Genomic DNA, 16,265 nt, shown 5'->3' on the forward strand with positions numbered 1-16,265 from the left:
TAGTGGCCTCAGTAGTAATAGTGTCCTGCACAGTAGCTTTAGTAGTAATAGTGACCCTTTCCCACGCTGGCCTCAGTAATAATAGTGACCTCCACATTGGCCTACATAGTAAAAGTATCCCCTATATCAGCCCCAGTAGTAATAGTGACCCCAACAGTGGCCTCAGTAGTAATAGTGACTCCCCCCACAGTTGCCTCAGTAGTAATAGTGATCCCCACAGTGGCCTCAATTGAAATAGTGTCCCCAATAGTAGCCTCAGTAGTAACAGTGACTCCCCCACAGTGGCCTCAGTAGTAATAGCGTCCCTTATATTTGCCTCAGTAGCAATAGTGATCCCCGTAGTAGCCTCTGTAGTAATAGTGTTCCCCAAAGTGGCTTCAGTAGTAATAGTGTCTCCCACAGTGGCCTCAATAGTAATAATGCCCCCCACATTAGCCTCAGTAGTAATAGTGCCCCCCATAGTGGCCTCAGTAGTAATAGTATCCGCTATATTGGCCTCAGTAGCAATAGTATCCTTTATATTGGCCTCAGTAGTAATAGTGCCCGCCAGAGTGGCCTCACTAGTATCAGTATCCCCTATATCAGCCCCCTCAGTGGCCTAGATAGCAATAGTGTCCCCCACAGTAGCCTCAGTAGTAAAGAGACGTCCCCTATATCAACCCCACTAGTAATAGTGAGCCCCACAGTGGCCTCAGTAGTAACAGAGTCTCCTATATCAACACCACTAGTAATAGTGCCCCCCCCCCCCTACAGTGGCCTCAGTTGTAATACTCACCCCCATATTAGCCTTAGTAGTAATAGTGTCCCCCACAGTAGCTCTTGTAGTAATAGTTACCTCTCCCACACTAGCCTTAGTAGTAATAGTGACCCCCCACATTGGCCTCAGTGGTAATAGTGTCCACTATATCGGCCCCAAGGATAATACTGCCCCCCACAGTTGCCTCAGTAGAAATAGTGACCCCCCACAGTTGCCCCAGTAGTAATAGTGCCCCCCACAGCAGCCTCAGTAGTAATAGTCACCTCCATAGTGGCTTCAGTAGTAATAGTGTCTCCCACAGTGGCCTCAATAGTGATAGTGTCCCCCGCATTAGCCTCAGTAGTAATAATGACCCCCACAGTGGCCTCAGTAGTAATAGTGCCCCTCACAGTAGCCTCAGTAGCAATAGTGACCTCCACAGTGGCCTCAGTAGTAATAGTGTCCCCTATATTGGCCCCAGTAGTAATGACCCCCACAGTGGCCTCAGAAGTAATAGTGCCCCCCCCCAGTGGTCTCAGTATTAATAGTGTACTCATATTGACCCCAGTAGTAATAATGCCCCCACAGTTGCCTCAGTAGAAATAGTGACCCCCCCCCCCACACACACGGTGTCCTCAGTAGAAATAGTGTCCCCCCACAGTGGCCTCATTAGTAATAGTGACACCCACAGTGGCCTCATTAGTAATAGTGTCCCCTATTTTGGCTCCAGTAGTAATAGTGACCCCCACAGTGGCCTCAGTAGTAATAGTGTCCCATATATTGGCCTCACTAGTAATAGTGACCCTTACAGTGGACTCAGTAATAATAGTGACCCCCACAGTGACCTCAGTAGTAATAGTATCCCCTATTTTGGCCCCAGTAGTAATAGTGACCCCCACAGTGGCCTCAGTAGGAATAGTGTCCCCTATATCAGCCCCAGTAGTAATAGTGACCTGCACAGTGACCTCAGTAGTAATAGTGTCCCCTAAATAGACCACTGAAGTAATAGTGTCCCCTAAATCAGCCCCAGTAGTAATAGTGAACACCACAGTGTCCTCAGTAGTTATAGTGTTCCCTATATTGGCTTCAGTTGTAATAGTGTCCCTTATATTGGATTCAGTAGTAATAGTGACTCCCACAGTGGCCTCAGTAGTAATAGTGACCCCCACAGTGGCCTCAGTGAATTAGTGTCCCCTATATTTGCCTCAGTAGCAATAGTGAACCCCACAGTGGCCTCAGTAGTAATAGTATCCCCTATATCGGTCCCAGTAGTAATAGTAACCTCCACAGCAGCCCCAGTAGTAATAGAGCCACTCCTGGGACCGATATGCCTCAGTCTTCAGAATGCTGCTACTCCCTTCTCGGCGCTGCTGCGGGTGGAAGTGTGTGCATCCAGACTCCTCCTCCACTGTCCCTTCCTCCTGCCGTCAGTGTGTGCGCCCTGCAGTAGCGGCAGTGAGTGATTACCAGCCAGGGAGCCGCGGCACCCTGACTAATAATCACCTTCATGTTGACCCTGCGTCCTGAAAGTGAGACAAAAGTGGGACAGACGTCCCAAAAGTAGGACAAAAGGCAGTCCTGCTAAATTAGCCTCATAAAGGCTAGATATGCAGATGCTTATTTCGTCGATCGGCACTTATTTCACTTTCGAAATGTATAAAGGAACCGCTGTCTACTTATACACAAGATACTTAATGGGGTTGTACCTCAATATCCCTACCCACAGGGTAGGGGTAACATGCTGATTGGTGCTGGTCTCACTACTGAGCCCCCTGCCAATCTGGAAAATGGGACTCCTGTGTCCAATTCTTCTGTCACTGCAGGGGTTGCTTCTCCCCCCGCAGTGATGTCACTGGATTGGAGCGCTGGCCGAGCATGCACAGTCAGCGCTCCATTCATTTCAATGGGAGTGATAAGAATGGCGCTCAGGTACTTGACAGTCCCACTGAATGTGAATGAAGTGCTGGTGTGCTGTCGCGACCCGAGCTCAGATCAGTCTTCTCACCCCGCAGTAAGAAGGATCGGGGACACAGAGACACCCATTCTTGAAATTGGTGGGGGTCTCAGTGGTGGAGGGGGTATATTATGTGAAGTTGTTCTCCTCTGTCACCCCTCCAATCCGCTGGTTTGACGCCCTCTTTTCATCCATTCAAGATGGCTGCAGCAATTTTCTAACTATCTAATATAGACTGTGCACTGCTCTCTGATTGGCCAGTGCTGATCATGTGAGCAGCACTGGACAATGAGAGAGCAGGTATAGTACATTGCTAGTCTAGCACTACTAATGCACGGTGGAGGATTATAGGTAGTCTGAAGATTTCATTAGTCATCTTGGATGGCTAAAAATAAGACCCAGAACTTGCGGATGGAGGGACAGCAGAGAAGAACAACTGCCGGTAATATTTCCCTCTCCTCCTTTCATTCCGGGTCAGAATTTTGTCCCGAAACCAGAAGTTTAGTTTAAAGGGGCTTCACCATGAAATACATTTATTCCCTATCTACAGGACAGGGGAAAAATGTCTCATCACTGGGGGTCCGACCACTGGCACCCCTAACAATCCTGAGATTGGTGCCTGAAATGCCCTACATGATTAGAGATGGAAGGGCACATGTGACCACCGCTCCATTCACTTGTATGGGACAGAGGAAGATAGTTACTGCAGCCCTTGGACCTTTGGTGTGCACTCCTCTACTTGTCGGGGCTCAGACTGTGAAGCGGCTTGTACATCTTGGTTGGTCCTCGTTACCATCCTGCAGAGGACAGTCTGTTCCAGCTTGCCTGTCCCTATTCTGTGAGCCCCCTGCCTGGATTAGAGAGGAGGTTGTGTTATACAGTTGCTTGACTCAGTGAGTAAGGGCTCTGACCTAAGGAATGTTTTGGGAACCTTTTTACCAGGTTCTGCTAACTCCCATGGTTTTTCCTTTTTCTCTGACTACCTGGCAGTTTAGAGTCTGTTGGGGGACTTGTGCCCCAATTTATTTGGACTAGAATCTTGCTTTAGTCTGTCTGCCCCACTCTTCTCCTTTTAATATATCCTTTAAAATAGTCTTACATTTACAATCGTCCTTTTGAAGGCAACCAGAATGCTGACGTGGCCCTTGGTGAAAATCAGTTTGACACCCTAGGTCTAGACAATCTTCCGTGGTCTTCAGACTGATACAGGTTATCTGCACTGATATGTTGTAACAAACTATCAGAAGTGGATTGTGTGGACTGGATACATTGAAACAAACATAACAGGATGTTTATTGAAGGCTATGATGATAGGGTTTCCTTCGGCCATGACTGACATGTTTGCTGTTTTGGCAGGTGATGCTGGAGCAGATGCAAGGAGTAGTCCGGTTGGAGCTGTCCGGTTGTAATGACTTCACGGAGGCGGGCTTGTGGTCCAGTTTACATGGACGCATCACTTCTCTGAGTGTCAGTGACTGTATCAACGTGGCGGATGACGCCGTAGCGGCCATCTCCCAGCTCCTTCCTAACCTGGGGGAGCTGAACCTGCAGGCCTACCACGTAACGGACACAGCGCTGGCGTACTTTACTGCCAAACAGGGCCGAGCCACACATACACTGCGCCTCCACTCCTGCTGGGAGATCACCAACCATGGGGTGGTCAACGTGGTCCACAGTCTGCCCAACCTAACTGTCCTCAGCCTTTCTGGGTGCTCCAAAGTGACAGATGATGGAGTGGAGCTGGTGGCTGAAAACCTGAGAAGACTACGAGGACTGGACCTGTCATGGTGCCCCAGACTCACGGACACCGCACTGGAGTATATTGCCTGCGACCTGCACAAGCTGGAGGAGCTCGTCCTGGATAGGTGGGTGGTCAGACTGGTGGAATAGTCCTTCTCAATCTGTTTTAGTATAAGGAACCTTATGCTAGAGGCCCTGTGGAGGTGCTGAACAGAGAGCTTAAGTAGTACCCTAGCCATATGAGCGATCGTTTTCTTCCAAGATGGTGCCCAAACCCTAAGCGTCATGTCAGAACTCCCTACGGTTCCTGTAGGGCCATGTTCAGGTCTGCACTGGAAGCTTTGTTTGGACCCTCTAGCGCAAATCAGAACAAAATGCCGGACAACATAGCGTAACCACATTGTCCAGTAAAATACCAGAGGGAACACTGGAAGCTGGATGACCACATCACTGGGATATACCTGGTGCCAAATCCAGCATATCCGTTTTTTCAGATGTTCATCTCCTAAAATGGACTTGAATATTGGAGTATACAAGTGCTGGTGAGAACCCGGACTATGTTGGCGCACTGTAGTGACATCCTACCTAGGTCGGGTTCACACCATTGTTGACGGGTCCATTCGGGTTTCCATTTTCCCGCTGCTTTATGGGAGCAGGAAAACAAATTCTGTGTTTGAACAGTTCGGTACTGTAATGGAATTGAGCATTGACTATAATGGGGTCTGTCCGGGTTCCCGTAATCATGTCCATCATGATCCAGGACAAAATACCCTAGCATGCTTTGCTATTTCATCTGGGACCTTTGGATGGATCTACAAAGGAGAGCAGAATTTGGATTCTCTGGATCCGTCACACTAATCCTTCTCTGATCCCCCACAGTCTTATCCTTAGGCCACTGACAAAATGGCGTAATTGGACCCGTGTGCTGTCTGTGTTAATTCACTGTCAGCGCATGGACACATTATAGCCTATGTGGCTCTGCACACCTCCATTTTTTTCGTGCAGACGGATGGTCCACGTGAAAAAACTCACCACATGTCCTATTCTTGCCTGTGTCATGGACGAGACTTAGGACATTGAAACGCACCTCAATGTGTATCAGACACACAGACAGGTGTCCGTGTGGTGTCCAATTTGAGCGGCACCTGAACCTCTTGGGTACAATTTGAGTCAGGAACGCTATCTTTTCTCCTTAGGGAGAGCACTTAGAAGGTAAGTGAGTGAGGAGACTTGTAAGGCAATTCATGCTCCTCTGGGTAATATGCAAATAAGAGAGAAGGAATACCACCTCTGCAGTGCCACCTACTGGAAGGCAGACCCACATCATACGCCTCTCGCTAGCCAAGCCAGAATCAGAACTCCCCCGTGGAGAACGACTGATAAAACTGATTGCTTAAATCAAGTGAGCTTGATTTTAACGATCAGCGAAAGGTGCCCGAAATGCGGGTGCCCTGCGCCCATTTACATGCACCGATTATTGCTAAAAAGATCGCCGATGAGCGAAGTTTTAGCGATAATCGTCCAGTGTAAATGGGCCTTTACTCTGGGACTTGCAGTAACACTTTCCACCACTAGTGATAAATGTTCATTGGAATCCATGTAATAGCGCCCCCAGTAGTGATTTCTAGAATATAATCTGCTTCAAGTAAAACACTAATAGTAAAATGTAATAGGGTGAGTGAATCATGCCAGCTCTACAAGCCCAGGAGGAGTGCGGGTATGGGTGACTGGCACCATGCCCGTACAGAATGGAGGGTATATGTACTCCATAGATTTGAGCTCAACTCTGTTGCTCTCCCCAGGTGTGTACGGATCACGGACACCGGGCTCAGCTACCTGTCCACAATGTCATCGCTCCGCAGCCTCTACCTACGTTGGTGCTGTCAGGTAAAGCCAGAGCAAGCATGCGGCGGTGTATTGTTACCTAAGTAATGTACTATGTGCCATACTGTCTGCTGCTGAGTCATGTATCAAGCCAATTATGGCCTCATGTCCCCAAGTGGGCTGGGTTCCGTGGGCGGGAGCCCCAAGCTGCCTGCGGCATGAGGACATTCCAGACGCGTGCGGGTCGCCCGGCGTCTCCTCCGTTCATGTGGGTGAGCGCGCCAGCATGTGGGCAGGCCTGCCGTCTGGCATGCCCCCTGCACATGTGCAGTGGGGATTTTTTTTTTTTTAATCTTCTGCTTTCCCGCGGGATCCGCAGCACACTCGGAATGACAGTTCTGGGTGTGCCGCAGATCGGACGGCTTCCATTGACTTCAATGGAAGCCGCCCCTGCGGGACCCGCGGCAATACGCAGTATGCTGCGATTTGTTTTCCAGACTGGGTAGTCCAAAAAACAAACCCGCATGCTTTAATTAAGCTGCAGGCGCCCATGAATTGCCTATAGGCGGCTTGAACTCCAGATCCATCCACGCAGGTGTCCCACGCGGATCCCGGAATTCAAAGTGGCCCGTGGACATGAGCCCTATCTGTGATACTGTGGATTCTTGAGTGCAACTCGCATCAGACAGCACACGGACACCCCATCCCCGTGCTGTCCCATGTGCAGGACATTGCAAATTTGCGTGTTCTAATTACATCCAAGTCAAAACGCTACGCAATTCCATGAAAAAAAAAACACACATCTGTAACTCATTAGGCTAAATGTCCTTTCAAATTGGCGTGTGTTCGTCTGCCGCGCGCAAATGAACATCCTGTGTGTATGCAAAAAGTACAGTACAGTATGCCAACACACGTGCAAAAAAGCATCATTCATAGTACAAGCTGGGCTAATGGTCCAAGTCAAAAATCATTCAACTGCATGGGTTCATTTTCCGTGCGAGTTCTGTCTATCTCGGACTTGGACAGCGCTCACACGGAATAATTACCCATGTGAAACAGCCTGACATATGTCGTACTGTCGGCTGAGATGCTGTATCTAAGCCTATCATATGTGACGCCCCTTCACACGAGTGCATGCGCAAAAACACTGGCCTAAGCACAACACATTTGCGCTGTAAATAACGTACTTTTGCGCGCATATTACGGGGTTTTTTTGCACTTGTAGGGCCAGTTCACATGGTCGCAGGGTGCACCCCTGCCGAACTTTAAAAGGCTATATAGCCTAATGAGGTGTGTTCTTTTTTTTCACGGAATCGCACAGCGTATTTGCGCATGTATTTCGTGCGCACTCTCCATAGACTAATATGCTGCATTTTCTTTTCGCACAAAAAAGGAAAAGGAGAATGAACCCATTGAAATCAATGGCGTCTATTCTCTGCATATTGCGAACGCAAATATGTTCATGTTAATAAGCACTGAAGGCGGTTTTACACGGACTGAAATCCGGCGTTGGATAAGCACCAGTCATCTATAGTGGTGCTCATTTACAGTCCCTTCACACACACGGATTCAGACTCGATGGGGATGTACGATCATTCATATGGTCTTTCCTTCCTCATTGGGTACCATTGCTGTCGGCGGCACATGACTTGTTTGCACTGGCGTTGAAAATGATACATTTTCAGGCTGCGCGAAAGATGCGATCAGCTGTCGAACAAGCGTACAATTGTCATTGGCTGATCACTGCTCTGTTTACATGGGGCAATCAATGATCAGGTGAACAAAGGTCCTTACGACCATTCCTTGATGACCACCGGCCCATGTAAAAGGCCTTAAGACAATCATGAGTACTAAAGTCTTAACTTTTGTTGCAGGTACAAGATTTCGGTCTGAAGCATCTCCTGGGAATGAAAAGTTTACGTCTCTTATCACTGGCCGGTGAGTTTATAATCTATCACCCTATTGGTTGTCCCAGTGTAGAAGACTGGATGTTTGTGGTTGTTCTACTTGCCTAATAGCAATTTCTTTGAAGATTCTCACCATTCGTCATGTCTTCCACCAGGTTGTCCTCTACTCACCACCACCGGTCTTTCGGGTCTCGTTCAACTTCAAGACCTGGAAGAACTGGAACTAACCAACTGTCCCGGTGCCACTCCTGAGCTCTTCAAATACTTCTCCCAGCACCTGCCTCGTTGCGTGGTGATCGAGTAGCCAGCAGGAGCCAAGAGTTCAAAAATATTCGAGCCGTATCCTCCGAAACCATTCCCAGCACTGACCATCCGATCGGAGACTTTGACTGTGGGTGTTTGACTCCCAAGTCATTGATTTGCTGACAAAGCAAAAAGAGAGCAAGATCCTGGGAGATATTTCACACTCCGGTTTGTGAAGACCTCATTCCATGTCCCGAAGTCAGGGTTGTATTATTTCCCACGCCTCATCTCTTGTCTTCTCTGTCGTGGATTGATACTCACAACAAGTAGAGCCGGCTCCCATTCGAAAAAACCCCATCGACGTTCTCTCTGCAAGGATTCTATGGTGTGAGGTGGAGTACAGCACATTGTGGAGTGTTGCTTCCAGTTCCAGTGGTGGTCCTCCATAGTTTGGTTCCTAATGCTTTCGAAGATGATTATTTTTGGTCCTTTACTCGTGGATATTAATTGGTTCTGGATTTTTTTTTGTATCTTAACATTGGAAAGATCAAAGATAACCGGCGACATGAAGAGTTTCTGCAGGGGCACAGGGTTTCTTATCATGATGGAAAGGTTCTTTATGGCCTATGGCCTATGGCCTGTTGAAATGTCCTAACTCGGTTTTATGGTTCTCATTCAGATGGAGTAGTTGGAAAGATCCATCCTGTCCCACAATCTCGCGTCGCCATTTTTTTTTTTTACATTTTGTTGATCTCCGGTCTCTCTATATATAGTATGGATGTTTCCAACATCTGCTTGTTGCTACTTCTCGCTCAACGTTTCGATATCTTGTCCTAGAGGAACCACCCTCAAGATGGTTTTGTAGCCATGAGTGTCCAGCGGCAGTTGTGGTGGTGGCGGCACATCTAGAGAATCCTTCGATTTGGCCATGGCATTAGAAATAAAATGATGGAGGACCGCAAAAGGTCCATTATGTTGAGTTGATTACCTGCAGTATGACCACACAGGAGAAGATGTTGGTTGGCATTCTGTAGTCATTGTGCCGCCTTTGGATTGATCTCATGGCCACCGGACATGTAGGGTAGTCTGTATAATGTGGTGACACTGACCAGAGGGACATCAGGCTTTGTATAAACCTTTTGCGTGGATCGGGAGGGGTTCCATCCCTCGTACATCTTCCCGGCTTGCCCTAGTGCCTGTACATTGATGCTGTTGCTCGATTCACTGCTTTCATCAATATGGAGGACATTATTGTTCATCTCTTCCCTCCATGACCTGCCCCCCCAGAAGACCAGGGAGAAGCAGTGCGGTGTTTTTTTTTCTTATGACATTTCTGCTTTTTGACACCTTTGTTCTGAGTTCACGAGAACTGTGAGATGTCACTTGGATGACGTGATAGTAAAAAGGAAGCTTCAGGGGTTAACATACAATCAGATATTCCTTTTCTGTTCTCTCTCGCCGTCTCGTACTGTCTCTGTTCATCCACAGGGTCTCTTTCTATCTAGGTATCACCCCTCTCATCTTCTCTTCACCTCTCTCTTTCTCATATCCCATATGACACATGTCTCTATGTATGCGTGTCCCATGTTCTGGCCCATCCCCTGCATGTTTCTTTCCTGCTGTCTCTTCTTCGGACTCTTCTCATTTCTGGAGAGCACTGTCTATGGAACAATCTCGTGCTGTTTTTTCACCATGCTTTAAATATATTAAAATATATAAGAATTCCAAGTTCTCATCCAGAGGAACATGACCGCTCGTCTCCGTCTGATCAATTCATTCGCTTATTCTATTGATTTCAAAGGTAGTAAAAAATTTGAATTCATTTGAAAGAGTGAAATCCACCAATCTACACCAAAATCTGCAACAAAGTCCACCGCAAATCAACAACGTGTGAACGCACCCTTAATGGGGCTCTGTGCCACCTGCAATGTTCTAAGCCACTCAGCAATATCAGACAAGAGGAGTCCATCCCTTTGACCGTCGCTTATTGGTAGACTTTATTGGGCAAAAAGTTTTAGGCAAGTGTGGAAAAAATGCTGTAAAAATGCATTAATAGTGTTAATAGTTTTTGGTCATTTAACAAAATACAAAGTGACTGAACAAAAGAGAAATGTAAAACCCATCAATACTTTGTGTGACCGCCCTTTACCTCCACAGCAGCATCAGTTCTTCTACCCTGTTTCCCTGAAAATAAGACATACCCTGAAAATAAGACATAGCATGATTTTCCAGAATTTTTGAGGATGCAAAATGATTTTTCAGGCTTTTTGAGGATGCTTGAAATATAAGCCCTACTCCAAAATTAAGCCCTGCTAACAGCTAATTTAAAAAGTCAATTTAAATAGTGTCCAGGCAGCTATACATGTAAAAAAAGTTAAAGGGGTTCTGACATCAAAAAAAAAAAAATTGTACTCACCTTGCCTGGCCTGGCCCGATCGCCAGGCATGTCCCCTCCAGCCGGCATCTTCTTCTGTGCCTTTAAAGCAGAGCAGGAGCGGTCAAAAAGACCGCTTCCTGCTCTGGTCCGTCCGTCAGGCACTTCCGAGGTCAACGGACGGACCGCCACAGCAAGCACGTCACAAGCAGTGCTTGCTGTGGGCGGCCCGTCCGACCGGCTGAACTCCGGAGTGCTGCGCATGCGCAGTGGAGACGCAGCCTGTCCTGACTCCTGTCAGAGGGCACCTCTCCACTGCGCATGCGCGCGATCCCGGAGCGGCGCGGCTCGTGCAGACAGAAGAGGAGGAGCAGCGCCTGCCGGGAGATGACCCCCCGATGTCAACAACAACAGAAGAAAAGGTAAGCATTATCTTTTTATGCTTTAGCAGCCATTAAACCATGGGTTCCCTGGGTCCATTAGGCAGACCAGGGAACAATGGCTGCTAAAGCATAAAAACATTATTCATGTCAGAACCCCTTTAAACCTTTTTGAACAAAAATTAATATAAGACACTGTTTTATTTTCGGGAAAACACGGTAGGTACAATTGCACAAGATTTTTGAGGGAACTCGGCAGGGAGGTTGTTCCAGAGATCTTGGAGGACTTAGCACAGATCTTCTGTGGATGACGGCTCGCTCCAGTCCTTCTGGCTCTTTATGTAGTCCCAGACAGACTGGATAGTGATGAGATCGGAGTGGGGGACAGACTTCTCTGAACAGTAGTTGGGAGTACCTGAGTCCTGGTTTCTGCCAGTTTTGAGCTGATGGCACTGCTGAACATCTTGTAGTTTCGAAGGGATGTAAGCATGATGCACTAAGTTTCCTTGGCCGACTGCTGCGTCTATGTTTCTCAATGTTGCCCGCCTTTTTGTACTTCTTCAAAAGGACTAGAACAGCACAACCTGAGACCCCCGGTCTGCTGTGAAATCTTTACCAGGGAGAGACCTTGCTGATGCAGTATAACTATCTTGTATCGTGTGGCTGTGCTCAGTCTTATCATGGTGTATGACCTGTGACATGAAACTGTCTTCCACAACCTCACCTTTGTAGCAGTGTTTGGCTGTTCCTCACCCATTTTTAAGCCTCCTGCACAGCTGTTTCAGTTTCAGTTAATGACTGTATTTCAGCCTACATATGAAAGTGATGATCATTATCACCTATTTGGTTCAATTGGTTAATCATACACCTGACTATAATCATACAAAATCCCTGATGTTGTGGGAGTGCACCTAGAAGAATTGGTGCTGTTGTGAAGGTAAAGTGCGGTCACCCCAAGCATTGATGTGATTTACATTCCTATTTTGTTCTTTCATTTTGCATCTTGTTAATTGGCAGAAAAAAAAAACTGTTGACGCTTCTATTTTTGAAAGCATTCTTATTTTGCAGCATTTTTTCCACACTTGCCTAAAATGTTTGCACAGCACTGTACATGGCGGTATAATCTGAAGACTATATGGTACTAATATTTCGGGGCCGCAGCAGTATTTTTTGGTTGTCTTTATGAACTATTATTTGAGCACTGCATGACATTGCAGAAGTATTTTTTTGAAGACTTCTGGGATAGTATAAGGATTAAATGGCAGTATAAATTGGGAACTGCGGTACTATTATGACAGGACTGTATGTCTGTATTATTTAAGTTGGAAGGGGTACTGTTTCTCCTTGAGGAGAGTGCTAAGTAGACATAGGGAGATTTATAGGCCATGCAATGCTCCCTGGGAAATTTGTTGTGCAAATGGAAGATGGTATAATGCCTCTACAGCGCCCCCTATTGGCCTTGTAATATGACTAAGGATGGAGAAGACTCTGGTTTGGCTTATATCCTAAGACCGCCTGCACATGAACGGATTTGCATTGTGGGATAGTATGCCGGTGTTGTTTGGTGACTATGGCATTCTCTTGTGGACTGTTTGGTGCTATTATTTAAGCACTGCAGTGTATAGTGGTATTATCTGGGAACTATGTGCCACTCTTATTCAGGTTCCATATGGCACTATTATATAGAAATTGCATGGTAGTGTTATCTAGGAGCTGGTTGCAAATAGAGAAGATGGAACAATACCTCTGCAGCGCCACCTATTGGAAGGCAGCATTCCTGCAAGTCAGTGTTAGACTGTTTGAACAAGCCTTATAACAATAACTGGGAATTGTGAGCCAAAGCCAGAATACCATACACAGACAGCTGTGTCGGGGTGACTGCCCCTCATCAGTGTGTAGTAGGTTTCTGGCTTGGCTAGTGAGGGTCCTTCAGAGGCTTTGGCTTACAATTCCCAGTCATTGTTACAAGGCTCGTTCAAAAAGTCTAAAGGCCCATTTACACTCAACGATTGTCGTTTGAACGAATGAACGACTCAATGACTTTTTTGCTTTCAAATGTTGAGCGTTTACACATAAAGATAATCGTGTGACATCCTCACTATTTTCCTCATTAGCTATGTAAAAATTGTATATGTTGTTTGCTCAGGTGGTGGGTGTTTATGTGAAGAATCTCTAGGCAGGAAGCTTTTAATTAGTGCGAAGAAAAAGCTATTGTGTTGGTTGACACTGTCTTCTCTGGTGAGCGTGGTATTGTTGTTTTGTCACTGTTTGGTGCCATTATTTGGACTGAATAGGAGTATTGTTCAGGGTCCATATACATATATGGCACTATTATTTTTGGATTGTATGGCACGGTTATCTGGTGTTATTTCTTGCATACTGTTTGGGGGTATTTGAACAGTATGTGGCAATATTATTAGAGGACTGTTTGGTATGTCATTTGTGTATATAACTAATGCTTGCGATGGGAGTATTAGAGGGTGCGAGAGTACTCCCATTCGAGAAGGTGCATTAGCGTGACAGATTAGTTTTGCCTATGTACACTGGTGTAACTATAGAGGGTGTGATTGCACCCAGGCCCAGGAGCCTTAGGGGGCCCATAAGGCCTCTCTTCTCCATAGAGGAAGCCTAATACTATGAATAAAGCGTTATAGTTGGGGACCCTGTTACAGGTTTTCAATTGGGGACCAGGAGCTTCAACTTACACCTCTGCATTAAGAGAAGTTAAGGGGCCCCAAGATAAACTTTTGCACCAGGGCCCATGAGCCTTTAGCTACGCCCTTGCCTATGTACAGTACTATAGTCCACATGCAGCGTTTGAGGAGTGGGTCCTCAGTCTAGGAGACAGCGGGGTAGAGTTTGGGCCTTGTCACGGGGCTCTACCGTCTCCCACCATGAAGGTAGCAAGGGGACCCAACCAAGGAACTGAAGGCAGGCTATTAAATGGGGGGCAACCCAATTGGTTTACCTTGAGTCTTTTGTCACGTGTGACGCCAACGTTCCATCTGCTGCGGTGGATCTAGACAATGTTGTTAAGAAAACAGTCCAGTCACAGGGATAACTTTTAAGGAGCAGAACCGGGAACGGGCGGCAAAGCTTGTTTACGGAACAAACTTAGTAAAACAGTCCATAAACACTTTACATCCAGCAACAATTAAAGCTCTTCAGCTCTCTATCGGTATACACTCACAAGTCCCTTTGCACTCTGTTTTGGCTGGCAACTCCTCTCTTTCCTCTCTCTCTCCAGGCTGTGAACTCCTGAGGGTAGTAGTCCTCAAGCAGCCATCAGGCCATCCTCTCGGCCTCTTCCATTCTGGGCCTCAGTAAGGTAAGGCACGGTTTCTCCTAAAACATGGCAGACTCGCTCATGCCCTCCTCTGCAGAACTCCAGACAGACTTTTCTTCGCTGCACCTTGCATAGACTGACTCGCACTCCTTACTAACTCACTTGCTAACTAACTTGCACTCCCCTTTACTCCCATTCTGCAAACATTAATATAAAGCATGGTCAGGTGACCACAAACTCACAACATAAAACGATACATTTCCAGACAGAGACAGCTCATTTGCAGACTTTAACCCTTTCATTCCTGCAAACACCAATACACATTTTGCTGAATCATACAACATTCAAACACAATATACAAGACAATACAGACTACATATAGCATGCATTTCTGAGGGGCCCTATTGTTCCGGGCCACTACACACATTTAGCAAGAAGTTCTAAAAAAAAAAAATCATGTGATTCCCCTGAGTGACCAGCAGGTGGTGTGGTTTCCATGTACAAGCTGTGTCCAGTAGAGGTCGCCTTGCCTCCTCCTGGCGGCCCCAGGTCGTCAGGAGCCTGCTGCGCTCAGCTGTTGCACTGTCTGCTGTGCTGGAGGAGATGAGTTTACACTGGGAAAGGCTGATGGTGGGAAAGACTTCAGAATGGACTCAGTCCCAGGAAGGGGACCTCATTATTAACCCCAGAGGTGCCAGGAAGATGCTCCATCCTGCAGGAAGAGTCTTATCTGGCTTCTTACAGGATTCAGAACTGGAAATGTGGAGACGGATAAAGTGATGGCGCCGGCGGTGGTGTAGGGGGGTGTAGGGGAAGGGGAGATTCACAAGTAGACATATACATATAGCATCATAGACCTGCATATATAGGAGTATACAATCATACATAGGGATCTCTCATGCAAGCGTTCTCTCCTGGGTGCTGTGGGTGTATCTGCCGCGCAGCAGTACGCAATGCATCGCGTGATGACATCGTCTTGGCATGTATCTGCATGTAATACACCCCAAGATAGTGCATGGCACGTTCTATTTTATACTCGCATTGTTGTATGTGAGAGGCGCCACTGAAAATAATGTAAAATTACCGTGTATTATGCGTGAAAACCCGCGCAGGTAATATACGGTAAAAATGCTTGTGTGAGAGAGCTCATACACACACATTAATATACACATATATGTACAGATACATACCGCACATACACGTGTAATTATACATATATACACACGCAATCATACACATGTAATTATACATCTATACACATGCAATCATACATACAGACACATGCATATACATACAGTCATAGCTACATAACACATGCATACCTGCAATCATACATGCACACATATACGAGATACACATACAACCGTACATATCATACATATACATACAAAATATACAAAAACACACATACTGCCATACAAAACACATGCATACCTGCAACCATATATACATACCTACACAGATATATGCACAATCATACGTAACTAGAGATGAGCGAGTATACTCACTCATCTCTATACATAACACATCATACATACACATACAATCCTACTTATACACATGCAATTAAATACACAGACATACATAAATATACATACAAAGTACATACATGCACATACACTTACTTAAAGGGAACCTGTCACCATCTTATAGCCCCCTCTGAGGGCAGCACAGGGTAGTGACAGGCACACGGATTATATTGATATGCCTGCTGGGTGGATCTGTGCAGGAATTTGGGAGAAATCATGGTGACCGGCACTATCTGGGGGCTCATTCACACGGCCGCACGCATATAATGCTGTATGGATCACCAGCCTGTAG

At 46.5% G+C, this 16,265-nt stretch overlaps 1 protein-coding gene across 2 annotated transcripts in view; it reads left to right on the forward strand.

Annotated features, from left to right (window-relative positions):
- The window catches only part of FBXL16 (F-box and leucine rich repeat protein 16), a 72,444-nt gene extending 62,349 nt beyond the window's left edge, over nt 1-10,095 (forward strand). Inside the window, exons 3-6 of one of the 2 annotated variants that reach the window (XM_066576736.1) lie at nt 4,047-4,555; nt 6,233-6,317; nt 8,129-8,192; nt 8,317-10,095. In XM_066576736.1, the coding sequence (XP_066432833.1) occupies nt 4,047-4,555; nt 6,233-6,317; nt 8,129-8,192; nt 8,317-8,465 (807 nt within the window). In that variant the 3' untranslated portion in view covers nt 8,466-10,095. The remainder of the gene's footprint in view (nt 1-4,046; nt 4,556-6,232; nt 6,318-8,128; nt 8,193-8,316) is intronic. The other variant, XM_066576737.1, reaches the window with a different exon arrangement.
- The last annotated feature ends 6,170 nt before the right edge of the window (nt 10,096-16,265 follow it).

This window comes from Eleutherodactylus coqui, chromosome 8 (genome assembly GCF_035609145.1).
Source record: "Eleutherodactylus coqui strain aEleCoq1 chromosome 8, aEleCoq1.hap1, whole genome shotgun sequence".
Taxonomy (NCBI): Eukaryota; Metazoa; Chordata; class Amphibia; order Anura; family Eleutherodactylidae; genus Eleutherodactylus; species Eleutherodactylus coqui.